The sequence below is a fragment of the Leuciscus leuciscus genome, assembly GCF_965113295.1.
Source record: "Leuciscus leuciscus genome assembly, chromosome: 1".
NCBI classification, from domain to species: Eukaryota; Metazoa; Chordata; class Actinopteri; order Cypriniformes; family Leuciscidae; genus Leuciscus; species Leuciscus leuciscus.
This window is the reverse complement of record NC_138725.1, coordinates 72,834,021-72,861,963: the sequence shown is the minus strand read 5'-3', so window position 1 is coordinate 72,861,963 and position 27,943 is coordinate 72,834,021. Positions and strand designations below refer to the sequence as shown.

Here is a 27,943-nt window from a genome sequence, read left to right as displayed (position 1 = left end):
ATATGGATTACATTATCAGATAAAAAAAAAAAGATATATATATATATTTAGACATTTAAAGCTTTAGACATATTTCTTATTGTGAATGAGCTAAGACAAGTTGCTTTCGGTTCATTTTTGTGACGCGCAGTTCCTGGAGACAGAGACCACAGAAGACGTTTTGTCGTTAGCCTATTGTGAGTGTACATTAATAAATGTTTAGTTTTGAATGATGTACTCTTATCTGTAAGACAAAAAAATGGCGGAGTAGCCTATATTAAGTTGTTTTAGCTGTTATGAGAAAAATTTAATAAAATCCAGAAAAAGGTAATTCAGCAAAATGCAGGGATATTTAGACCAAATGGAAACTTCTGTTGCCCACCGACGTCTACAAAATGAAATATAGGCTATATTGTTGTCGTCTCTATTTTTTACTTTTGATTCTATTTGTCTGTTCAGAAAAGTTCATTATATCCTGTTTAAAATTTACTTTTACACATTTCATTTTTGCTTTCGTTAAATTTAACCAATTCTGCTGTAGCCTAATAGGCATATATATATAAAAAAAAGTTTGTTCTATTCTATTCTGTTTTGTTTGTTTATTATTTTTTTTTCCATTTGTAATCAGTCTCATTCTTGTTGAAATAATGAAAAAAGTGTCAACAAGACCTTGTGCTGTGTTTTTTGTTTTTTTAAATAAACAGATAGCCTACAAACAGATATATTAAAGTTCACTGTTCATTCAAATAATAGTCTATATTTATGTATTGTTTATTTAAACAACATTAACCAAATTTTATTTATTTATTTATTAATACAATTATTACTTTATAACATGCAGTTTCAACTCCACCAAATATTAGGTTGTTTCATTATTGTATAGCAAATGTCAATAGATCTTTTTTATTTTTCATGTTTGTTGTAGGCCTATTTGGAAATTACCATAGTTGTAGTATTTCATCCATCCTTACTGTTAATTGACATTAGCCCCACTTACGTTTCAAAATTTGGCAATTGCTGCGGTTTTGCAAAATGTCCTTTTGCGCCACCTGGCGATCATTTCGCGAACCGCGGTGGTAATAGGCATTCTGGTTGACTACCTACTGTATCAAGCCTGGTTTATACTCGACGCATCCGCACGAGCGCGAAGGTGCGCGCGGCAAAAATGACGTCATCGCGGTGTGGGCGGTCGCGCGCGTTGGGTGCGCAAGGGCCCATTTCGCCTGGCGGTGTGCACGGCAGATTTTGTAACAACGCGCGCGGCGCCGCATCCGAAGATGAACGACTTCGAGCCGAATCTGGCCGAGCTCGAACTTCTCACCACACCGGCACCCAGTTTGCACGTCTAAATTAGTTGCTTACATTTAAAAAATGAGCATTCAATAGCATAAAAAGTATTTTTAATGAACATAAAGGTTCATGTTTAATAAAAATGTTCACGAAACTTAATGAAATGTTTAGTGAAATTAGAAAATATGTTAGAGATTGTTAATTTAGTTATATTGTATACACATTCTCATATCCATATATTTTGTTTTATTGTCACGAGTAATAATCTCAGGGTTTACTGGGTTTTACACGATTCTTTTTGTAGTGTGGTATTGGTGGTGGTGTACTAAAATAAACATCGTCACGTGTGTAGCTTTCTTCTTCTCACCACTGATTCCTGATGGTTTAGAGGACAATTACTTGAGTCGCCCCCTATCGTTTCACAGAATAGTACAACGGCGAGCGCGTCAAGTATAAACGCCTCGTCCGTTTGCGGAGGTGCGCGCGCAGTCTGCGGAGACTCGCGCTGCGGAGCCAGGCGAAAGTATAACCAAGGCTTCAGTCATTTTAGTATTAGTAGACTGTCTACGTTTACTTAATATCTGCAAACTCTTTTATTTTAATGCTCCCCAACAGAAATCCCCAACCATCAAAATAAAATGTAACCCAGTTTATTTCCTGACATTGCAAATGGAGTTTCTCAAGGTTCTGTTCTAAGAACAATATTGTTTCTTATGTAGATTAATGATGCACAGCAGGAATTTAAAGGCAAATAATGACCTGTATATTATTACCTGTATATTTAAGCACAAAAAAAAAAGCCTTGCTGAAACTTTCTTCTACAAATTTTTACATCATGATAATTATTACTGTGATGTACTAGGTTTTTTTTTTTTTTTTTTTTTACATCAGTTGATTTATTCTTTCTAGCTAAAGAACTTGAATGCAGAAATAATATATTGTAATCTTTCTGTATAATCTTGGTTCTTGTGTAAAATGTTTATACTCAGAGAGGGTCAAAGGGCACTTCTTAATTTCTGAATTCAGGGGACTGAAATATAGAGTTGCACATGATACTCACACAGGGTCAGAGGTCACAGCAGGTCCATCACTGAGATTAGGCGGCAGACCAATGGAGTTGTTACTCTTCATAGACACACAGCTTGGAGATGTTTCTCTCTTTCTCTTCCTGCCGATGATACAGAGAAAAATACAATATTTCATATTGCTTCTTTAAAGTTTATCTGTATGCTCTATAAAATGAACACCTGTCAATGCTAGTATAACAGTTTTAAAAACAATATTGCTTTAAAATGGATACTTCAACCAATTACAAATGAAATTTAAAGGGGTCATTTGATGGTCCTAAAAAGAACATTATTTTGAGTATTTGGTTTAATAATAATAATAATAATAATAATAATAATAATATGTTTATTTTCTATAGCGCCTTTCAAGAACCCAAGGTCGCTTCACAATGCAGTACAAATAGCAAACAAACAGCAAGCAAACAGATGCAAAGGCCATCTGCTTATAACGGACAAACAGATGGAAACAAGCATACACTAGTTGACATGAATCAAAGAAAAACATATTGTACTATTTATCAAAATATAAAATTACGACAAAGTATGTAGCAAATAGAGCTGAGAAAGTGGAGAACAGAGAAAACAGTGTTGAGGATGATTTAATGGGCAAGCTTGAAAATATGAGTTTTAAGTTGTTTTTTGAAGGTCCGGATGTTGTCGGTCGCACGAAGATTCGGGGGCAGCTTATTCCATAACTTGGGGCCAACAACACTAAAAGCCCTACCGCCCACCGTAGAGAGTCTGACCCGGGGTACCACGAGTAGGTTTTCAGTGCTAGACCTAAGGGCCCGAGTTGGAACATATGGCTGTACTAAATCAACAAGGTATTTGGGTGCCGGGCCATGTAAGGCTTTATATACTAGGACTAACAGTTTGAATTGGATGCGGTTTATGACAGGAAGCCAGTGCAGTTGGTGAAGGATAGGAGTGATATGGGCAGATTTTTTATTATATGTGAGGGCTCGTGCAGCAGAGTTTTGTACCATTTGAAGGCGATGTATTGCTTTGGTGGGTAGTCCGCTGTATAATGAATTACAGAAGTCCAATCTGGAAGTGATGAAAGCATGAATAACAGTTTCCGCATCTATAAAGGTAAGAGAGGGGCGAATACGAACAATATTCCGCAGGTGAAAGAAGCATGATTTGACAGTCTGACTAATGTGTGAGTGAAAGCAGAGCGTGGGGTCGAACAAAACTCCCAGATTCCGTACAGTTTTTGAAGGCCTAATCTCAATACCATCTATATCAATAAAAATGTCATGTCTGGGTGAGCTCTGTGATCTAGGGTTAATCAACAGGATTTCGGTTTTACCAGCATTAAGCTGTAAAAAATTAGAGGACATCCATGTTTTAAGTTCGTGGAGGCAGGAGATAACTGAAGAGGGTGGAAAAGATGAGTTGGGATTGATCGAGAAGTAGATTTGAACATCATCAGCATAGCTATGAAAATTGAGACCATGCTGTCTGATGATCTGGCCTAACGGTAGCAAGTAGATTAGAAATAGAAGCGGACCAAGTACAGAGCCTTGGGGCACACCGTGAGAAACAGGCACAGAGCGTGAGCGATTCTTACCTATCTTAACAAATTGTTGTCTATCACATAGATACGAGGTCAACCACTGAAGTGCCGCACCCGTGATGCCTATTGCAGACAATCGTGAGATAAGTGTTGAGTGGCACACAGTGTCAAATGCTGCACTGAGGTCAAGTAGAACCAGGATACTATGTGCACCCGAATCAGAAGCCAGAAGGAGATCATTTAGTACTTTTAGAAGAGCTGTTTCTGTGCTGTGGTATGTACGGAAACCAGATTGAAGGGGTTCAAAGAGATTATGTCTCTCTAAGTGTGATTGCAGTTGTGCCACAACTACCTTTTCAAGTAGCTTGCCAACGAAAGCGAGGTTTGATATTGGTCTATAATTGCTATGAGTGGCGTTGTCGTGGCCGGGCTTCTTGAGGATTGGAGTAATGGCTGCTACTTTCAGATTAAGCGGAACAGTGGCAGTGGCAAGAGACCTGTTAATAAGGTGGGTAATAGGTTGAATGAGTAAAGACAAATTAGTTTTTAAAAGGTGTGTTGGAATAGGATCAAGTGTACAGGAGGTAGAATTTGATTTGTTAATCATTTTTTCAACCACAGATGTATTAGTGAGTGAAAAAGTGTCTAGCGGACAACCAATCAAATATGGAGTTGAAGGGGTAGCGGCAGTAGAAGAAAACGACTGATAAATGTCGTCAATTTTTTGTAGGAAAAAAGACTGAAAACTTTCACAAAGATCAGCAGAACCAGTAAGAGCTACGGTGGACGGTTTGACCAGTTTATTTATTTCTGTGAAAAGAGCTTTAGGTTTGCATTTAGCTTTGTTAACCCTCTGGGGACCAAAAACGCGCCCGCGCGTTTTGCTCGTTTTTTTTTTTAGCAATGAAAAATAAACACAAAATGCTCTGTTAATTTTGATCTTTCATTTTCGTGTAATACATCAATCGATCCTGTTCAGTTTCTATTTTTTTTCTGTATACTCACAATACAAATAAAGTGTTTTGCTTTTTGACAAATAAAGAAAAACTAACATGATGCTATTTCTGCCTTCTCTCTGTCAGTAAACTCCCATTTGAAACGCGTTCGAAAATTATCTATAACTCCGCGAAAATTCAGTCAAACAGGCAAACAGACCCACGGGCATAAAGCTTGAGATCACAGCTTTTAAATGAAGTAATTTATATAAAAAACAAATATTATCAGCTTCTGTAATCTGTATAAAAAGAGAGCGACTCCAGTCGAGCTCATTACGAGCCATTCAAAAGTAATTTGACCACGCCCCGGAGAGCGCGTGCTATTCAAACGCAAATTCTGAGAACCATTTCAGTCTGTGAAACGCCCCCACATCAGCTGTAAACAAAGAGGCATAATATAGCCTACCTTATGGAGAAAATTTTCCGTGCTGATATGAGGAGCAGATCCCGCTGAGGAGTGAGGTAGGCTAAGTTATCCTTTCTCAAGTGTTAATGTGGAATAACGTTATGGAATAACGTTGTAGGCTTATGTAAACAAAAAGATGAATCGCGTTTCTATAATATGAATCGCGTTTCTGTGAATGAATGAAGGGTACATATTTGTAAAGAGTGTTTAGCCTAAATATGAATCGCGCGTCTGTGTGTGAAAGAATAAACTGCTTTTACAGTTACAGTTACTGCGTTACAGTCAGGCGAAGTATGAAAGACAACATTTTGTTGACTAGATTTGGGTACAGTTTTTACTGTAGAATATACTGTCACATCAAATAAGCTTTTCTGCTCATATATATAAAATACTATTTTGTCAAAAATAAAGTCATAGACTAAGATGTTCCAATGTTGGCTATATTCAAACTAATGAATACATATGATAAAATGTAGGCCTATAATCTTTTTTTTTTTTTTTTTACAAAGAAAGAGTACTTTTTTGCAGAAATATTGCTGAAATTGTAATTATTGTTGTAATTGTAACCTTTTTAATAAAATAGCAAAACATATTTACAAGATAGATGTAAGCAAAATCTTAAATGGTCAATATAAGTCTTCTTCAAAATATATATTTTGTCCTTGCATTGTGGCTCAGTCAGTGTCACACCTGAATGAATGGCTCATTAGGCAGAGTCATTATGCAGAGTGGGTGGGACTAAGGTGTAAACTACTCCTCCCCCTCGCATATTGGCTTTCCAAGCAAAACCTGTTTTACATCATTTAAATCAATGTATTTTTTTTTTGTGAACGATAAAGCAAGACTATTTTCACATAATTTTGAAGCTAGAACTGAAAGGGACAACATCCATTAGTCAAAAGTCTTGTGGGCACATATTTTGTATGAGTTTTGTGGTCTTATTTCAGCAACTTTCATTTTTATTTTTTTAAATAACCACGCATAAACATTATTCTCTTAAAAATACAAACATCTACATACATGTTGCTCGCATATTATGGTAGGCCTGTTTGTGCTATATAGAGTGAATTTACACCTTTGCCATTAACATGTTTATAAATAACTGAAAAAAGCACAAATGTCAGAGCATGTCAGAACATCTCAAGGGCCCCAAAAACAGCTTGGTCCCCAGAGGGTTAATAACAGTAGAGAGATAGTTAGAGCGTGCGATGTTAAGTGCTTCTTTGTATTTCACTACTGAATCAGAAAAGGCTATGGCATGGACAAGAAGGGAGGATTTGTTGTGGAGTCTTTCAAGACGCCTACATTGAGTTTTCAGAACTCTGAGCTCAGGGGTAAACCAAGGAGAGGAATGAGTAGACGGAACAGTTCTAGTTATTAAAGGAGCAAGCTCATCCAATACATCACCAGTCGATTTATCATAGGTAGAAACTATCTCATCAGGACACAGCAGATTGAGTGAGGAAGGAAGAGCAGAAACAGCAATGGCAGCGGAGAAATTTTCAACAGTTATAGTTTTCAGATTTCGGTAGGATATAATAGTGTTAGTTATAGGTTTTACAATGGGGAGTGAGAAATCAAAGAGAGTTTATAATCAGAGATGCCCAGATTATGACCCTGAACATGCACATTGTCAATACCAACAGTACAGAGCAGATCAAGAGTATGAGAGTGAGAATGTGTTGGGAAATCGATATGCTGAGATACTTCAAAATAATCCAGAACAGACAAAAAGTCTTTTGCAGCAGTACAATCAGAATCAACATGTATGTTAAAGTCACCAAGCATCATTATTCTATCATGCCGGGCAAAAGCGAGAGTGAGAAGTTCAGTCAGATCAGAGCAGAAGTTTGGGTTGTTTCTAGGGGGTCTATAAATCAATAGAATCAGAAGCGGAGCGGGGCCAGCAAGTTGAAGTGAAAGACATTCAAAACTTGGAACATCAAGAATGTCATATTTAGTCACTTTGTAATTGTTCTTAAAGATCACTGCCAGACCACCACCTCTACCACTAAGTCGAGGTTTTGTCAGATAACTATATCCAGCTGGGGTTAAAAGGTTCAGCTCAATGAAATCGTCAGGTGTTTGCCAGGTTTCAGTCAGAAAGAGTAAATCCAGGTCTCTCTCAGTTGTAACTTCATTCAGTAGTGTACCCTTGCCAGTCAGGGAACGAGTGTTCAAAAGTGCGCAGTTGTGTCGATGGGGAACATGCGACGAGTAGGTCACATCTTTGGATAGGGTTTTGAGAGTCCTGGCGCGGTGGAGAGTCACATCATTACTATGGTAACGCTCCGATCTCGGCGACAGTATCACAGGTATTGAGAGACAGGAGTCGTAGTTATAAAGCCATCTACGTTTAGCAGACCGATGGATATAACGTGTACGACGTGCAATTCCGAGAGTAGTACACAAATCAAACGTGGAGGATTCCAGACGGATTAGATGATTTAAGTTATGCAGTTGCAATGAAGTATAGTTTAAATCCATTCCGTGAATGAGAAGCAGAACAAGGCCAGCAAAGCCCAGGGCCAGCAGTCTCAATGCCGGAGAGTTATTAATGGCAAAGTACATCTCTTTGCAGTTTAAGACAGCACTCACAGAAAGCCGAATGGCCACCCACGTTACTACAACACCACGTTAGCCAAACCCAGCTGATGTTAAGTGTAATCCACTAAACTAAGCTAAGCAGCTCGCTAAACAAGTTAAAACTTGCCTACCTGCTGCAGCAGATGTTATGGGACTCACAGATATGCAGCGGTAGAGGGCTCGCGGGGAAAGTAATGCGAGGCCACCACGTTAGCCAGACCAAAGAGGGCAGAACCACAATAAAACACTACCCAATGAATAAGGGGAAACTTACCCACCGAGAGTGTAGAATGGTAAAGCTGAAACAGTGGGCAGAGGGCTCGCAGGGATTTCACAAAGTGAGACGCTGAACAGAAGTTAGCAGAGATAGTCCAGATTGTGCAGGGAGTGACAGGGACTTCAGAAAATGTAACATCCATGCAACAGATGCTTAACTCAAACATCCAACACTGTTCCATTAAGATTTTATGTCCCAAGAAAGCACATCAGAAGCCAACAGCAGGTTTATCCCGATTATATATCCCGATTTTGTGTCCCGAGAAAAGAAAACATCCAGATTCTCCTTTTCAGCAGTGTCGCCCAGAAGCAAACAACATGATGTTGAGGATGAAACGTAACAAACAGAAAAAGTCCAGATTCTCCGTTCCAGCAGTGTCGCCCAGAGGCAAGCAACACGGTGTTAATAGAGGAAACGTAAACAAAGATTTACAAAACAAAACAAAACAACGATTTGCGATGAGAAGCGGCAGCCATTTCGCGCACAGCGTACTCTCACCCACTCTCAGATGCATTAATGCAATGTCTTTACATTTTTAAGCGCAATATATCAAAAGGCTTTTATAATGACCTGTATATTTAAAGGTTTGCTATCATGGACATCCAAAAGAGAAATGACAGTAAAAAAAATTTAAAAATAAAAAATAATTATTAATACTGTGATGTACTTGGTATTAAAAAAACTGTTTATTTCTGAAGAATAAAGGCTAATTATTAAGGTAATCTTTCTGTACAATCTTGATTATTGAGTAAAATGTTCCACCCTACATGATTACACTCAGAGAGGGTCAAAGGGCACTTCTCAATTTCTGAATTCAGGGGACTGAAATACAGAGTTGCACATGATACTCACACAGGGTCAGAGGTCACAGCAGGTCCATCACTGAGAACAGGCACGTCAATAGATAGAGATGCTGCTCTCTTTCTCTGCTTGCTGATGATACAGAGAAAAATACATTACTATTTAATATTGCTTCTTTGACGTTTATCTGGATGCTCTATTAAATGAACCCTTTAAAAAAACGTCATGCATTCTTTTATTATGAATGTGGGCAAGTTCAGTTAAAAAAAGCAACATTTGACTACATCTGGATGGAGTACACAGATGGAGTAGATCGAGTCCATCAACAGCTTCAGCTCGTCCTGGGTCGACATTTCACGCTGTAACATTAAGCAGTTTTGATTTATATGCGGTTTAATGTTGATGATCGCGTTATTTTACATATGGATCTGCTTACATATGATATCGCTTGTTATTTGCTTCTTCTTGGCCTGTGTTTTGATCAGGAGATTCTGTACTCTTTCAGAAGGTGTCAAAGTTTTCAAGTCATGAAAAGGTCTCTAAAAATTTCTACATCATATTTTATTGCTGTTATGCAGATTAATTGCATTTGCAATAATGTCGCGATATGATAAAACACATTGTTTTAACCACAAAGGCTGCGATTACACCCTGGTCACGTGACACCCGAGAGAAAAGCAGTCTGCAGAAGAAACTTTGTACGCTATGTATATAGGCCTGGTATACAGGAAAGAACAGTTTATGTTAAATCTATCTAATATTGGGTTGGTCATACAATAGGGGGTGGGAGAAAAGATTCTCTCTTTCCAACGATTCTGAGCTTAGTTTTTAACCCTTGACGGCCAATGACACGGCGTGTGTTTTAGAAACACCTGTTTTCAGCTTGCTTCCAATTCCTCTCTCTCACACACCAATTTAACCTTTTGTAAAATAATCTTTCAGAAAGTTCAGAAAGGCTGAAGTGAATTGGTGTGAGAAACACACGCTTTGCTTGATGTTACTCTTGCTGTAATTTCCTTAAAAATGCTCTACAAAAAGCATCATTTATGACGTTTGAATGCTTATATACTAAAAATATGAAACTCACAGACAGATGGCTGATATAAACTTCAAATTCTGATGTTCGCTTTGTGAAGAGCACTCGCTCATGAGGCTGTGCATGACTGTTTAAATGGAGCTATTTTCATCTCATAATGCTTTAGACAGGACAAACCACATCTTATTTTTCACAAGAGATATGTGCATTAGTGTGAATGCAGCTTATTGGATCTCCTGATGTCTATGATGTCATCATTAATAATAAAACAACAGTAAAGACGAGAAAGAGAAAAATCACTCACAGCTCTTCAAAGGAAAACGTTCAGATATACTCTAAAATACTGAAAGCACTTTGTTTACTGCGATTTTGAGTTTTATTAATAAGATTAATGAATAAGAATAAAAAGTAGATCAAGAATAGTTTTGGAATTGGATCATTACTCCCAGAATCAGATCGGATCATGAGATGCCTATGATTCCCACCCCTACTATGATTTATTGCTTGACTTTGTTGAATAATACAGAAGATAAAAGAGTTTAAAAAATATTTAAATCGCATGTTAAATCGCAATATTGGTTAAAAAAAAATTAAACATTTATAAAATCACAATTAGATTATTTTCCAAAATCATTCAGCCCTACGTATGTCACCTGACACCATCCTCTGATCATTAAATCACTTCACTGGGACTTCAGTGGGTGACCAGCATCTTTTCTTTTTGTCTTTTAAAGTGATTTACTTTTCAGAGAAAACCTCAGTGAGTGATTCACCATGTTTCATTCAATAATTTCACTTCCACTACTCACACAGGGTCAAGGGTCTCAGCAGGTCCATCGCTGAGATCAGGCGGCAGACCAATGGAGATGTTACTCTTCATAGACACACAGCTGAACTCTGGAGATGCTGCTCTCTGAGTGTGAACAGAAGCCTCCTCCTCGCTCTCCTCACACACACTCATTCCACAAGCAGTTTCCTCCTCCTCTCTCACACTGATCTTACAGGCAGACTTCTGCTTCTCTTCCTGCTAGATGAGAGGTTTGATTTCAGGCCTGTATGTGGAGGAAGAGAACATATACACTGAATTTTGACATGATATTAAAAAAATTATAATAATAATTTGTGGGTTTTCCTAAATCATCCTATTTAATTGGGTATCATTTTAATAGTACCACTAATTCACTTAACTTTTGTTACAGCTTAACAACATGTAAGATATGTTGGTGTTTTGTTTGTGATTAATAAAAATACAGACTTTGCTCTTGCTTGTATTTGTTTTCATACAGACTGTTATATGCATTGTTTTAATGCAATTTATTATTATTCTTTTTTTAATTGACACTAACAGCACAAGCAGCTCCAATCATAAGTATTGTTTTTATTTATTTTTTATTAAACCATTTAGAAAGTACCTCTGATTTTAAAGTGCAACAATAAATTTGGGAGTCCTAAATGGGATTGGTCGTGTGTTGGCCTTTCTACAGATGAGATTCTGGTATAGGTCAAATGTGCATATGAAATGTAAGATTATTTGATTTACTGTGTAATGGGTACTTCAAATAAAAATAGGTCTGGTGCAAAAATTGTTAAATAATAGCTTTTGGTCTAATTAGTCACTTGTGGACCACATAACCATCAGGACAGCAGTGATGTGTGAACTGAATTTGGCGACAATACAGTGTTTTAAAGTGAAGTTATTGAATATATTTAATAATAAATAAAAAAAAACATACAAATTATGCAAAAATATTTTTTTTTCCCAAAATAAGTGTTGTGGTATAACCATCAGGACAGCAGTGATGTGTAAACTGAATTTGGTGACACTATAGTGCGTAGGGGTGCAACGGTACAGATAGCCCACGGTACGGTCCGTACCTCGGTTTTTGGGCCACGGTCTCGGTTCGGTTTCGGTACATGTTTTGTGCAGAAAGAGACTGCTATTTCATCCCAAAAATATGTTTTATTTTTCTTATGAGCATAAACAGAATGTCACAGTAGGAAGAACATCAATGTATGGAATAAATTAACACTCTAGTCTGTACTGAACAACACTAAGTAATACAACCTCTTCAACTATCACTTATATGAAATACAAAATGTAAACAAACACACTTCAAAATATTCAAGTGGATCCCAATTCCAAACCTTGATAACTGGTATATGAAGTGATCAATGTGAAAGAAAAAGTGCACTTTTACCTTTAACAAACATAAATTAGCTTGTGCTTTGAATAAAAAAAAGCAGAGCAAAATAATATAATTAAAAAAATACTGCATTCAGGATACAAAGTGCAATGTTATTTACTCATCCACTATTGAGAGATTCTTGTGCAAAAAGATGAGTCTATCAACACTGTCTGGTGCAAGGCGAGACCGGTTGGCACTAACGATGTCCCCAGCTGTGGAGAAAATTTTCAGAATGCCGCAAGCGCACCGTAGGTCACGTCACAAGAACCAACCAGAGCGCAGCTGATGGTTGCTTTAGCAACGACAGACGCCTCCGGAGCGCAACCGCCCTAGCGCTTTGGAAAAAGGAGAACGCGGCGCACCTAGCGTTCTCTTACGAGAGGTCTCTCGTACTTGCGTAAGAATATCTTACGCTAGGGGAAAACCTCTTTTCCTCGAGATATTGAAGCCAAAAATTATCCTTAATTTTGCAATAATGTAAAACGCATTGCAGCAGCATGCAGACATGGGCGAGACAGCTCGCGCGCCCATTGGCTGCTCTGCGGCAACTGCACCAGCCTATCGATAGAGGCTCCTCATGACGTCAGAACCAATGAGGGCGCTTCGCGCCCATTACGTCATGTCCCGCCGAAATCGGGTGGGGCCAGGGCTATAAATACGGCCCAGAGAGGCTGGTTTGGTCAGTTTTTCATCTCTTCAGCGGACTTCGCATCGCTGGATCCCGAGAGGAAGCCACGCCGTCTGAGCCAAGCACCCAGCGGGATTAGTGCATCTGAAGCAGCTGGTCGACATCTCGCCGCCTTCAGTCGCCGTTTCTGCTGACGCTTTCCGGCGTACATATCCTTTTCTCTGTTACTGTGTTTTGTGTATGTGTGTGTGTTCGCCGCCGCGACACACACTCTCATTGCACTAAAAGAGCCGGGCGTCTTTTTCAAGACGCCCCTTTCCCCCCCCAACCCGCAAAGCTCGCCGGTGCACCCGCTTGCCTTGCCGGCTTGGAGGATGATACCTGCTCTCCCTCTGTTCGAGCCGCGCAAACCGCGCCGTTCACAGGGGATGTCAGGAGCGGACGGTCACGGGGCTAGCTTTCTCTCTCCCTCTGTTCGAGCCGCGCAAAATGCGCCGTTCACAGGGGAGGCTGGAAGCGGACGGTTGGGGTTAGTTTTTCTTTACGTACAAGAAAGCTACCCTGCCTCTGCGCCCCATTCACGCGTCAATCACCAGCGAAAGGAGAAAATAGCGTTTTAGTCCCGCCGAGGCTGGAATGACCTGAATTTTCTCACACATTTCTCAGTTCCCTGATCAGGCGACTGGAAATATAAATATTGCAGCGCCGGCAAGCAAACGCCGAAGAAAACATGTTGACGCTCTTACATGCTCGTGCATCTGAAAGCCTTTGTGTTCCCCCCTGTGGCTCAGTGGCGGAATCTTTGGTTTTTCACACGAGAGACCGGGGTTCGAATCTCGGTCTAACGGCAGATTAATTATGCCTCCAATGCTTCGCTCTGTCAGTTCCCTGAAAGGCGACTGCAGATGTGCATTTTGCAGCCAACGAGCGCGTTGTACAACCCGCTCGCCTGCACCCAAACACCGTTTCTATGGTTCCCGCGCGTCACTGGCGAAAGGAGAAAAGAGTGATAATGTCCCGCTGCGGCCGGGCCAAATTCTATTTCTCACACATTTCTCATTCCCCTCTGAAGTTCAGACGACTGGAAATGTCATGCTGCAGTGAGCGAGTCTGTTGTAATGCACGCACGCCTGCAAACAAACGCCAGCATGTTGACGCTCTCTGTTTCTATGGCAACTTCTCGCTCGTTCAGTTCCAGTAAATGCGACTGTTCCAGTGTATTCTGCAGTAAACAAGTCGGCCACACAGCCCGCTTGCCTGCACACAAACGCCGCTTTACGGCTACCCAGATCAATCCCATAGAGTGTATTTTCTGGTGTTCCGGCCACAGCCGATGGTGTTATGAGTGTAAACAAAAAATGCCCACTGCCCAGTGCTCATTCCTACACAGAAACACAGGTTTCTCTGATAATACTCGCGCTATATAAATGCCTTTGTGTCTTCCCCTGTGGCCCAGTGGCAGATTCTCAGGTTTTCACGCGATAGACCCGTGTTCGATCCCAGATCTACTGGCAAAAAAAAATAAAAATCAATGCTCGCTCTGTCAGTTCCCTGAAAAGGCGACTGCAGATGTGTATTTTTGCAGCCAACGAGCGCGTTGTACAACCCGCTCGCCTGCACCCAAGCACCGTTTCTATGGTTTCCGTGCGTCACTACCTCCATTCTCACACATTTCTCTGGAAATGTCAATATTGCAGTGCACGAGCCTATTGTAATACATGCACACCTGCAAACAAACGCCAGCATGTTGACGTTCTCTGTTTCTATGGCAACTTCTCGCTCGTTCAGTTCCAGTAAATGCGACTGTTCCAGTGTATTCTGCAGTAAACAAGTCGGCGACACAGCCCGCTTGCCTGCACACAAACGCCCAGTGCTCATTCCTACACACAGCCCGTCGCACAGGGCTCGCGCACATGAAATCGACCCAGATCGATTGCGCATTAAATGTGGTAAATGTGCCCACTGCCCAGTGTCCACAAACACTACGTTCTGCATGTCTCAAGGTTTCTGTAAAACGAAACCAACATGCATTCGCTCTGCTCAGGCAGACAATGCTCTCAGTGTTGTAAATGTGCCCGCTATCCCACGCCCACATTCACACATAGACATGACAGGTCTTACGGGACTCGCCCAGCCCTCCCCCTCTCGGTTGACCACCGCAGAGGAGTCGAGCGCGGGCAATCTGCCCGCTGTTATCAGCGCGCCCCCTGCCTCAAATGTCATAAGCGCGACGCTTATGTTGCAGCACACTGAAGCCCCTCTGTCGCTGAGCGACCAGAGCGCGCTTCGCATTCAACCCCTAGCCATTCGTGCAAACGCATGGGCAAGGCTACCCGGGGTTTCGAAGTGGGTGCTAGACATTATAGAAAGAGGCTATTCGCTACAGTTCGGTCGACGCCCGCAACGCAAAACGGCGCAAATCGATACTACGGTGAAAAAGGAAGTAGCACACCTACTTCGGGCCGAAATAGCGAAGTTACTGAGCAAAGGGGCTATAGAACCCCTATCACAAGCTCAGAGCGAAGGGGGCATGTACAGCAGATATTTTCTGGTATCCAAAAAAGACGGAGGTCTCAGACCCATTTTAGATCTAAGGGCGCTTTCACACTGGCAGTTTAGTGCGGACCGGGGCACGGTTCGCATGAAAAATCGTTAATGTGAACGCTGTCATCGGACCCGGGTGCGCACTAGAGTACCGAACCCGAGACTAGCTGGAGGAGGTGGTCTGAGCTCGGTTGCTCCCGAACCGTGGTGCGGTTCGCGTTAATGTGCAAGCAACACGGACTCGGGTGCGCGCTTGTTCACGAAGTATAGTATCCCGCGCATGCGTATCACTGTCGATATCATTGTTTGATTGCGTTTGCGATGACGTAAGATCACTGCAAACGCACCTGGGTTCGATACAATTAATTGAGTGTGAAACCAGACCAACGCTGCGGGAGGCGCCGGGAACTAGCGCACTCGGGTTCGGACCGCAGCAAACGAACCCAGTGGAAAAACGCCCTAAGACGACTATACAAAGCACTTCTGAAACGACGGTTCAGAATGCTCACGACCAAGAAAATCCTCTCGCAAATTTGCCAAGGGGACTGGTTCATGTCGATAGATCTGAAAGACGCTTATTTTCAAATACAAATAGCGTCACGTCACAGGCGATTTTTGAGATTCGCCTTCGAGGGCCAGGCATATCAGTACACAGTCCTGCCATTTGGCCTATCCCTGGCACCTCGCGTATTCACGATGTGCATGGATGCAGCGCTCGCACCCCTCAGGCTCCGAGGCATACGAGTGCTGAATTATTTGGACGATTGGCTGGTTCTAGCTCGATCACAGTCGGAGCTCATAGAACACAGGACCATATTACTCGATCACCTCGAGAATTTAGGTCTCACAGTCAATTGGGCAAAGAGTTCACTGTCTCCCAGTCAGAAAATATCTTTTCTGGGCACAGATCTGGACTCGCTGTCTATGACAGCACAGCTGTCGCCGCAGCGCAGACTAAGTATTCAGCGCATGACAGAGATTTTTCGCCACGGCGCTTTAGTCCCGCTCAAAAAGTTTCAAAGGATGCTGGGTCTCATGGCTTCAACATCCTCAGTGCTTCAGCTGGGTCTGCTTCGCATGCGCCCGCTGCAGTATTGGTTGAAAGCGCGCGCCGCGCAGAGCTTGGACCTCCGGTCTCGCGCGCCTCAAGGTCGATCAGAAATGCGTCGCAGCTCTGAAACCTTGGACAGTGACCGACTGGTACCGGTCAGGTGTAAGCCTGGGGACTTCCTCGAGTGTGAAGGTGGTGTCTACGGACGCCTCAACCTCGGGATGGGGAGCGCTGCTCGAGGGCAGACCGTTATTCGGCCAGTGGTCGGAACGGGAGAAGCTTCTGCATATAAACTGCCTGGAAATGATGGCAGTCGACAACGCGCTGAGGTGCTTTTGTCCCCAGATAAAAAGACACCACGTCTTGGTCCGTTCGGACAACATGTCAGTGGTGGCTTATATAAATCACCAAGGAGGTATTAGATCCAGAATCCTTCACAGGCTGACGGAACGCCTCCTGGTCTGGGCTCAGCACAATCTGCGCTCGCTCAGGGCAGCGCATGTGCCCGGCCATCTGAATGTGGGACCAGACAGACTGTCCAGAAACAATCTGCTGACAGGAGAATGGTCTTTACATCCACAGACAGTCAAAATGCTATGGTGGACATTTGGCAGAGCGGAAATAGACCTATTTGCGTCTCAAGAGAACGCTCATTGTCAGGAATTATTCTCCAAGAGCAGGGATGCGCTGGCTCACGTCTGGCCCCGCTGCCCGCTCTATGCGTTTCCCCCTGTCACGCTCCTACCCCAGGTGTTAGAGCGAATCAGGGAGAGCGGATGCCCAGTGCTACTCATCACCCCATTTTGGACAAACCAAGTCTGGTTTCCAGTCCTGATGCAGCTGACGAGTACCGCCCCGTGGCCGATACCGGTGAGGAGGGATCTCCTCTCGCAGGCGAACGGCTCGATCTGGCATCCTCGCCCGGAGCTTTGGTCCCTACATGTGTGGGCCATCAACGGGTACCTGTTAACCTCCCAGCGGGAGTGTTAAACACGATCACGCAGGCTAGAGCTCCATCTATGGAAGTAAAATAATGTCAAATGTTTTTGAAATAAAAAGCCTGTTGAATTGCACTACTTGAAAAAAAATAGGCATTGCATTAACCATGCTTGCATTTTAATGCATTGTATTTTTAGTGCTTACATTTTTATGGGCTGAAATTCAACATGGTTGAATATTTAAGCTGTGAATATTTCAATTAAAAACATTTCAAACACCTTTTCATTATTAAAAATTCAATAATCCATATTCACCTTTCATATTTCACTTCCAAAATATTCAAACTGTTTAAAAATACAACCAATAATATTCAACAGGCAATTTTCGGTCCATTTTATTTCGCTTTGCAAATTCGCTTCCACAAATTCAGTGGTTCAAATTCGACAGTAAATTCAACATTGACGTCCAGGAACTGCAGGAAAAGCAGTAGATTGCCGAGCATACTCTCCATCTGCTGTGTTAGTCTACCTCACCATCAGATGGTGCAAAAGCGCTTGTTGAAGACCAGCAACAGTTAGAACAAGTCATTCATTCATAAAACTCATTTACAGCAATGTAAGTGTATTTGTGATTATTATGACGGCTGTTATATGTTAAATTCAGTGTCTTCACGGTTACTTTTCCTGTGTAGCCTACATGCATCTTTCTCTACCGTGAACGAGATTATAATGTTATTCCCCGATGCGGATATACAGATCCAATGTTAAATTTTTGAGGTTGACATTTCTCTCTTGGTTGTTTAGTTGCCTTAACTTTATATTGTGGCGATGTGCTGCATGCAGGCTATTAGGGTTTCCCTCAATACTTAAGGATTCCCCTGCTGGACATATACAACGCTTAACGTAGCTTAATGGACTACAGTGATGTAAAAGACCAAACGCGCAGGCAAGCAGATGGACTCAGAATAACGCGCAAAGCTAAAGCTTAATGCTGAGCGTTTCCCGTGATGGACTGGCATAAAGATGGCTTGATGTTGGACATTCGCACATTTAGGGACCGTCTCTAAAGTGTATACGACTTTGGTATACACGTTTCTAACTCCGATAGCATTTGAATAGAACGACTTACAGTCATACAACCAACTGTAAAGTGTTCATTTAGTGTCAGGCATAATGCGCACTCTTTGGATTTTGATATTTATTCAAATAAATTTAAGTTTGCTATTGAAGTTAGAAACGTGTATGCCAATGTTGTATGCAACTTTAGAGACGGTCCCTAAATGTGCGAATGTCCAATGTCAAGCCAATTTTTACATTTAGTCATTTAGCAGACGCTTTTATCCAAAGCGATTTACAGTTAAACTAACAATAGGAGGACAATATGCAAGTGCTGTGACAGTTTAAGCTAATGCAATACACGTAAGCATACTATATATATATATATATATATATATATATATATATATATATATATGTGTTGATTTTATGCCAGTATATCACGAACGCTCAGCATGAAACTTTGCGCGTTAAGTTCATATTCTGAGTCCATCTTCTTGCCTGTAGCCTATAGCCTACAGCCTACTTCCCTAATAAGGTGCAAGATTGGTCTTTCAGATCACTATCAACGGAAGGGAAATCCTTGAGTATGAGGTATTGAGGGAAACCGATTATAATCCTGTTCATGGTAGAGAAAGCTGATGACATGTAGAATACACAGGGAAAGTAACAATGAAGTTATTGAATGAAACATAAACACAGCTTATTGCGTGTTTATCATCTTTTCCGCATACTGACACAGATAATCATTTTCATTTTATGAATGAATGTCTTCGTCAGCAACAAGCGCTTTTGCACCATCTGATGGTGAGGTAGACTAACAGCAGATGGAGAGTATGCTCGGCAATCTACTGCTTTTCCTGCAGTTCCTGGACGTCAATGTTGAATTTACTGTCGAATTTGAACCACTGAATTTGTGGAAGCGAATTTGCAAAGCGAAATAAAATGGACCGAAAATTGCCTGTTGAATATTATTGGTTGTATTTTTAAACAGTTTGAATATTTAGGAAGTGAAATATGAAAGGTGAATATGGATTATTGAATTTTTAATAATGAAAAGGTGTTTGAAATGTTTTTAATTGAAATATTCACAGCTTAAATATTCAATCATGTTGAATTTCAGCCCATAAAAATGTAAGCACTAAAAATACAATGCATTAAAATGCAAGCATGGTTAATGCAATGCCTATTTTTTTTCAAGTAGTGCAATTCAACAGGCTTTTTATTTCAAAAACATTTGACATTATTCTACTTCCATATCCATCTACGAGGCGGCTCTATTCCTCAAAATGGTCTGTGTTCACTAGCTGGTGTACAGCGAGTGGCACTTCACCCTCACGCTGTGGGGTGCCGGAGGTTCTCTCCTTTTTACAAGAGCTTCTGGATAAGGGCAGAACCCCATCCACGCTCAAAGTCTATGTGGCGGCCATAGCAGCGTTCGCTGAACCACCGCTTGGCCAGTCATTAGGAAGGAACGATCTGGTCATTCGCTTCCTTAGAGGAGCTAAGAGGCTGAACCCTCCCAGACCACCCTCAGTTCCCGTTTGGGACCTTTCCACGGTTCTGGAAGCCATGAAAGGTGCCCCATTCGAGCCAATACAGTCAATAGACCTGAAACCCTTGTCTTTCAAAACAGTGTTTCTTCTGGCTCTCGCTTCAGTGAAGCGCATAGGAGATTTGCAAGCGCTCTCAGTGAGCACGACGTGTATGGAGTTTGGGCCGAATGACTCGAGAGTCATACTCAAACCAAAGCACGGATATGTTCCTAAATCCCTCAACACACCGTTTAGGGCACAGGTTATCTCCCTGTCGGCCCTGCCGGTATCTGAGGAGGAAGGGGACACAGGCTTCCTTTGCCCGGTCAGGGCGTTAAGAGCCTATGTGTCTCACTCATCTGTTTTCAGACAGACGGAGCAGCTCTTTGTTTTGTTCAGCTGACGTTCTAAGGGACTAGCTGCGTCAAAACAGAGTCTATCCAGATAGATAGTTGATGCTATAGCGCTAGCTTACACATCCAAGGGCCTGCAATGCCCGATAGGTGTCAAAGCGCACTCCACAAGAGGCATGGCCTCGTCGTGGGCTTGGTCCAGTGGGATTGCCTTGCAAGATATCTGTATGGCGGCAGGCTGGGCCTCCCCGTCTACATTTATAAGGTTTTTATAACCTCGAGTTTCCCGCTTTGCAAGCTAGGTTGCTCTCGGTTTAATTTTTCAGTATTGCCCGCCCGATGCTATCGGCTCGGGATGCTGAAACTGCTAGAGCGTCGATCACTGATCGCCTATATGCTTCTGTGGGCAGTACGTAAGTCCCCCATATTTACCAGTCCAGGCTGAGTTCGCCCTGGCTGTGTGGAACACTTGATATAACATGCTCTTATCAGAGCTCAATATTACAGGAATGATGCTATTCTAGCCCCTCTTCCCGGATTCTCTGTGAGTCCCTTGTGATTAGGCACTGTATGAGCCCCGGGCACCTGCCCTTGGGACTTTAGTGTTATGTCTCAAGCACGCACGGCGTTTTACATTGTGTTCCCCTAGCGTAAGATATTCTTACGCAAGTACGAGAGACCTCTCGTAAGAGAACGTACTCGGTTACTAACGTAACCTCGGTTCTCTCTAGAAGAGGGAACGAGTACTTGCGTATCTTGCCGTGCATGCGTCATGTTCTGATTCGCTTCAGCGATGAAAAACTGACCAAACCAGCCTCTCTGGGCCGTATTTATAGCCCTGGCCCCACCCGATTTCGGCGGGACATGACGTAATGGGCGCGAAGCGCCCTCATTGGTTCTGACGTCATGAGGAGCCTCTATCGATAGGCTGGTGCAGTTGCCGCAGAGCAGCCAATGGGCGCGCGAGCTGTCTCGCCCATGTCTGCATGCTGCTGCAATGCGTTTTACATTATTGCATAATTAAGGATAATTTTTGGCTTCAATATCTCGAGGAAAAGAGGTTTTCCCCTAGCGTAAGATATTCTTACGCAAGTACTCGTTCCCTCTTCTAGAGAGAACCGAGGTTACGTTAGTAACCGAGTACGTTTTCTACGCGTTTTTAGGCGCGATATGTGAACGGCGCCTAAAGCAAAAACTAAAAGGATCAGCGCGAACTCAATGGCAAAACCGAAGTCCCACGGGACACGAGGGTAGATTGTCCCGTGCAGGGCGGACCGAACGGTCCGGGATTTTACCGTGTACCGTTGCATCCCTAATAGTGCGTGACATTGAAGTTATTGACTGTTTTTGTAGTAACTATTTAACCCTTGTGTTGTGTTCAAAACCCTATAATACTTGTGATGTTCCCGGTCAAAAATGGCCGGCGGCTAATAAAAAGTAGCTTATAAATCACTTGTTATGTTGTATTATCACCCAAAATTGAATTCAATCTTTTTTGTAAACTTGTTTTCATTCAATTAGGACTGGTTTTATATTTCTATTTGCATCTGATTAATCGTAGGCCTCATTTGTCTGAGAGTAAGCATCTTCTTTTTTTTTTTTTTGTAAAAAAAAAAAAAAATTATGAATCATTTTGGAAATATTGACTAAAATATGAAAGAAAAAATGCACTGTTGATCACACTAGTCTACTTTAATGTTTCACAGAGAAGTTTGTTTTTAAAAAACTTTTATTTTGTTCAAAATGGCACAAAGTTATACCTGTGAATGGGAGAGACTGAAAATAAGAGAAAATTTCGTTTTCAGGAGCATGTTCATTATGTTCATGTACACATATGTGCATGTGTGCTTGCAAACATCAAGCGCTTGGACCTGTGCACCTTGGACCTGTGTGGTTACATGCCTACACATGCTACCCAAACACACACACACATTAAAATACAAACTATTTTGAGTATTACACACATTCTTTTTCACAGAGATGAATTTGATCCTATCCTGAACTGCATCTAATATCCATTCATCCATCTGACATTACTACATTCAGACACACGCATGCACAAACTGGATTTAGTCCGCAGACCACATTTCAAAAAAACTTTTTCATGTTCTTTGTTTCATCACAGTTTTCAGATAAAATTTTATGACATTGATTTGGGACTAAAATGTACAAATAGATGTTATAGCACATCCATTCATAAATAATGCTTTTTTTTACTAAAAAAATAAGATGCCTACTCTCAGATAAATGAGGCCTACCACGATTAATCAGATGCAAACAGAAATATAAAACCAGTCCTAATTGAAAGAAAACAAATTGACAAAAAGATTGAATCCAATATTGAGTGATAATATCACAACAAGTGATTTATAAGCTATTTTTGTTGGCCAGTAATTTTTGACCGGGAACACCACAAGTGTAACAATGTGGCAGGCTTGTCATCTAGAGCAGTGGTTTTCAAACCCTGGGTGGGTCGCGAGACTTAAAAAATGGGTCGCCAGGATGATTTAAGGAAAATATAATTAAATTAAAAAACAAAATTTGTTTTCATAAAATCATAGTCTATAGGCCTATATAAAAGAAACACGCGAAATATGGCTATTTAAACAACTGAGTTTGGTTCATTTCTGTGAGGTGCGGCGCCTCACAAACAAGTTGACGGAAAGGAAACCGAGACGGCACGCGATGTTCCCGGACGCGGACGCGCGCGCATCGACATAGGCTCGGTCCTGCTCCTCCGTGGTATCGCGGTTACGGCACAGGCGATGAAACGTCAGAAACAACAACAGGTGACTAAGCTATCGTTATACGATCCCGCTCTTATTCATGCAAATGCTTTTAAACCATTCATGCGCGACAAGACAAAAGAGAACGCGCTGTCAGTAAATGTCCTCCTGACACACACACACGACCCACAGATATGCTCTGTCCCAAATGGAACCCTAAGCACTCGCGGTCTTCCTCTGAGTCCGCACTTTCGTGACGTAATGCCGCTTTGACTGTCGGGAAGAAGTCTGCTGCGGAATCCGCATCAGCGCGGGCTTGGCAAAAGTGCGCATCAAGGGCGCAAATCGACCACATGGGGGCGCTCGCGAGCACACTTCAGAGATCTAAAAATGAGAAATGGGACACACTGCGGTCTCACGGACTTAACGGACACGCGCACGCGGCAGCCATTGTAAGTCCACAAGACCGAAAGTGCACATGAAGTGTGCCATTTGGGACAGGGCCATAGACGCGCGCCAGTATCAAGTTCTCTTTCGCGCTAGAACGAACAACACACATGTATGCCAAAATGTCCGTTTTGTCGAGTATCCTCACAAGAACAGTCTTAAATGAGTTAAATAAAATCTTAAATGAAAGTAAAGAGTAGTGAGAGAATGGGATGCGTGAGATCATCAGCTGTGGCTGGTCCTAAAGTGGCAGCAGCTAATTCTCGGAGAAAATTACTAACTGCTCTTGACTAAAGAATGCGTGTAGCTTTAATACGGATTTCTCTATATTTAGTTTATAATTTATGCAGTGCGGAATGTTTTGATAACCTTATCCAATTTCTGTATATTTCATATCTGTTAGACAGGAAAGGCACAGGTAAATATGACATTTATAATGGGTTTATGTAAGGTTTGTTTTAAGTTCACTTAAATTAAAAGTTTTTATATTTTTTGAAGCCTAATAAATATTTAAAATTTGGGGGGATAATCATTTTCATTTTTTCTTAGAAGCCTATAATAAATAATAGTTTAGCATCCAAATAAATCGCGAATATGGAAAAAAAAAATATTCGAATGAGAGAGTTAGGTGAGCCCAACGAAATTATTTCGTTTTGGCTTGTTTATAGATATTTTTTTCATTCTTGTTCTGTTCTGAACAAGCATTAATTAGCATCCCTGTAGCTTTAGCTAGATCAAAAGAGTGCAGAATCAACTTTGCGTTGCGATCGCGTCACGGATAAGCCACTGCACGTGCATCATCAAAAGCGGTTGTTAAGAAAAGGCTTAAGAATAGGCCTATATAGGCCTATGGGTCGCGTCAAAAAAAAAAAAAAAAAAAAAAAAAGGGTCGCTCTTGAAAAAGTTTGAAAACCACTGATCTAGAGGCTTTGGGAATGCTTTGACGCACCAAAGAAAATGTAGACTTCTAACAGGTTAGGATTAGGGTTGGGGTTGGGGTTAGGATTAGGCAATCAGGCGCTGATTTCAACGAGGGGCGTATAATAATTTAGCAGAGCTAGGGTCGAAATTCGGCACAACCCCGGAAAGGTATTTGTCATTGATTGAACATTATGCACTTTACTCCCCTCATGTATTTCAGAAGCACCCTCAACCATAATCGATGTAAACTAGACCAGGGTTTGAAATAAAATAGGCTGATACATGTTCCTGTTAGAGGAAAAACAACTGCGGAAGTTTGACCAGTTTAAGCCATTTTGTGGGTGCAACATGTAACGTTACTTTGAGTTTGACAAAGTCTTAGACGCAAATGATCAGTATTAGGCTATTATTGCAGCTATGAAACGTTAAATGAACTTACCGTATCATGTGAAGGAAGGTATTTTCTGAATCTGAATCCTCCAAAATAGTCATCTGAGACTGAGACAGACAAGTGAGCTCCACCTTCCTCGAACTGAAGTGAATCATTTGAATCGAATCTTTGAATCGAATCTTTGAACTAATTCTTTCAACTGAACTTTCCGAACTTAGTTTGTGAACTGTTGAACTGTTTACTTTGCCATATGTTTAACATTTCTTTAATTTCTGAATGTGATTGAAAATATTTTCCAAATATACTTTTGTAAACATTTATGGTGATGTAAGGTGTTGTATTCTAGGAAATTAGCATATAGCCTAGCCCTAGAGCAGGGGTCTCCAACCTTTTTTCATTTGAGAGCTACTTTTTAAAAATGAAAGTGGCCGAGAGCTACTCATGTAATACAATACTTAAATCTCTTAAATAATGTCTCATAACTCTCATAGTAACAACAATCCAAACTGTTTTAGACCTAAAATAGTTTTTGTAGGCCTATATATGTCACCCTTTAATGTCAGAGAAAAGAACAGAATCAGAGATTAAAAAATATATATATATATAGAAAATTGTACTTTGCATATTATACTGTAAAAACACATAATTATAGTTGATTTTATAGTGCATGATAACTAGAGATGAAATGGCATGAAAATTTCATTTCATGATTATAGTGTCCAAAATGATCACGGTTATCACAGAATCCTGTTTAAAAAGTACTAATACTACACAATAAAATCAATTCACCAAGTTTTATGTCTAAAACCAGCAAATAACAAATAAACTTAGCATCAATATGCACTTTTTGTTTACATAAACATTAAAATAATAACATTAAAAATGATGGCCAGATTTTAAAGGAGTGTCTTGCAACATGTTATCTACTATGTACAAGTTCAAATAAAGTTTTGACAAAAAAGTTTTTATAAAAAGATAAACCTCGCATATTTCAGCCTTTAAATCATTTTTATAAAAATAATGAGTCAAAAAAGATAAATTACTGACATTTACACATGCACATTAGCTTATCTTTTATTATTAATAGTAAAATTAGGTCCGATTTTCCTGTGGCGTCTGTCGTTGCTATGCAACCGTGCACTGCGCTCTCCACAATGACAAAGAAGTTTTAATAGCTAATGGATTTCCACCACCGAAAAACGCTTGCTGTAGCTCTGCTACAAGATTTATTTACGGAGAAGAAAAAAACATGAGCATATATGAAAAAAATATATGTATGTACAATATTACATACTCTTCAAAATATTTGAAATAACGAACTTGAGCGGCAAAAGATGCGATATGTGAACGGCCCTTGGCGAGCTACCTCCAATCAGGCCACGAGTAGCTCGAGTAGCTACTGGTAGCTCGCGAGCGACGTGTTGGAGACCCCTGCCCTAGAGGGTGCACCCGATCGATCAAACAAACAAACAGTCAGGTGAATTTGTCAAATTTCGACACTGAACAAAAATTGTGAACCGTTTGATTTCTCATTTTCTTTTAAAAATCAATTAATCAATACAACATCTACTTTAGAATTCAATTAGTGTTTTAGTGTTGTTGTTTTACGCCGAACCTACTGGCCTATAGCCTATGGTTGGTGGTTCTTCAACTACGGGCACTTTTGGCCTTGTGAACTTGAGGTAAAAAAAAGTGTTCAAATCAAAATTGTCACAGTCTAACAGTTAAATATAACTAGTCTAGTTTAATGATCCATAAGAGAACGCACTTACATTATAAGACAAATTGGTGTTTTTTGACATATTTTCCGATCCGCGCTGAACAAATGTCATTTCCATCACATGGAAATATTTGATTATTATTTAAAATTATTATGATATACATAATTTCTTAACAGTGTAAGAGCACTTTCACACATAGTTTTACCAATTTATACCTATATTGCAATTACCATAGATTTGTGGATTAAGTAAATTAATTGTCATGAGGCCCAAACACAAAGCTTACATCCACCACAACCTGAAATATAATATTGCATTGGTTAGATACATTTCAGAAAAATAACTACTTGTGTTATTACATTAAGTGGAACATTATCCCATAAACTATGCAGACATTTTTAATGAGTGATTCGAATTTTGTACATATTTTCTAAAAAGTTATGAGGTGGTGGAAATGACTGGGTGTTGTGGAAATGACAATGAATGGACGTCCATGTAGAATAACAGAAAACATTTATTTGAAACCCATTTAACAAATCATTATCCATTAGTCTGTTTGGTTCCATAACCAGATGAACAGTTACAGTCTTACTGTAAACAACTTTAACCACAAATAGTCACAAAAAAATGTAAGTTACGCATAAATTGTAATTGTAACATTCTAATTGTAATAAAACTTTATTATAAAGATAAGTTATCTAATAATAATAAAATATTCATATGCAGCCACTCAATCTATGAATTGCACCTTGTAAGCATAAATGTCATTTCCACCTCACCTTTGTCATTTCCACTCAAGAAGGTAATGTGGTGGAAATGACGGTGGTGGAAATGACAATCCTACAGTATTTTGTAAAAAAAATCCAAGCTAGTATTACAGATTAGCTATGAATTGGTAGTTAGCATTGCATGCATGCAAAATACATCTATTTGTGTTAAAAAATCAATGTATTTACAAACTCATTTATTGTTACGCCATGTTTGGAAAGGACATACAATAAAAATATTTTCATTTCAAGCAACATTTACCTTGAGTTTTCTTCTCCAAGTTGCTGAATAAATTTAAAATCTCCTCCATGTCAGACATGTGCTGTGATGTCATTGTTCATCTCCATAGAAACTATCCAAACAATCTTTAAAAAAAACTTTTTAAAGGGACATTACAGTGTTGTGGTGGAAATTACGGCAATACTGTGGGACAACTACATTTTGTATATAAAATCACATTAATAGTTGTCTGACCTTAAATACCTCAATTATGTTTTGATTCTTTTACTGATACTTTATTCAGTCATATTAAAAAAAAATAGATAAATATTTTTTTTACACTTCTTTTTCATTATTGAAGATCAGAAGTCTGGGTGTGGGACAAGCACAAAACAGCAATATTTGCATGTATAATGATGTTTAAAAAGGTAAAAAATCGTCGTAGACTACCAGTAAAAAGTTCCTAAAGTACTTTCATTGTAAATTTAACTATGAAAGTGTTA

General features: G+C 40.5%; 2 protein-coding genes across 3 annotated transcripts in view; both read right to left on the bottom strand.

Moving 5' to 3' along the window:
- The window catches only part of LOC309476880 (uncharacterized protein), a gene marked incomplete at its 5' end in the record, with an annotated part of 38,157 nt that extends 27,240 nt beyond the window's left edge, over positions 1–10,917 (bottom strand). Inside the window, 2 exons of the mRNA XM_082140021.1 lie at positions 8,972–9,052; positions 10,766–10,917. Of these exons, the coding sequence (XP_081996147.1) occupies positions 8,972–9,052; positions 10,766–10,917 (233 nt within the window). The remainder of the gene's footprint in view (positions 1–8,971; positions 9,053–10,765) is intronic.
- The window catches only part of LOC309509895 (uncharacterized protein), a 328,406-nt gene that overhangs the window by 235,849 nt on the left and 64,614 nt on the right, over positions 1–27,943 (bottom strand). The window lies entirely within an intron of this gene.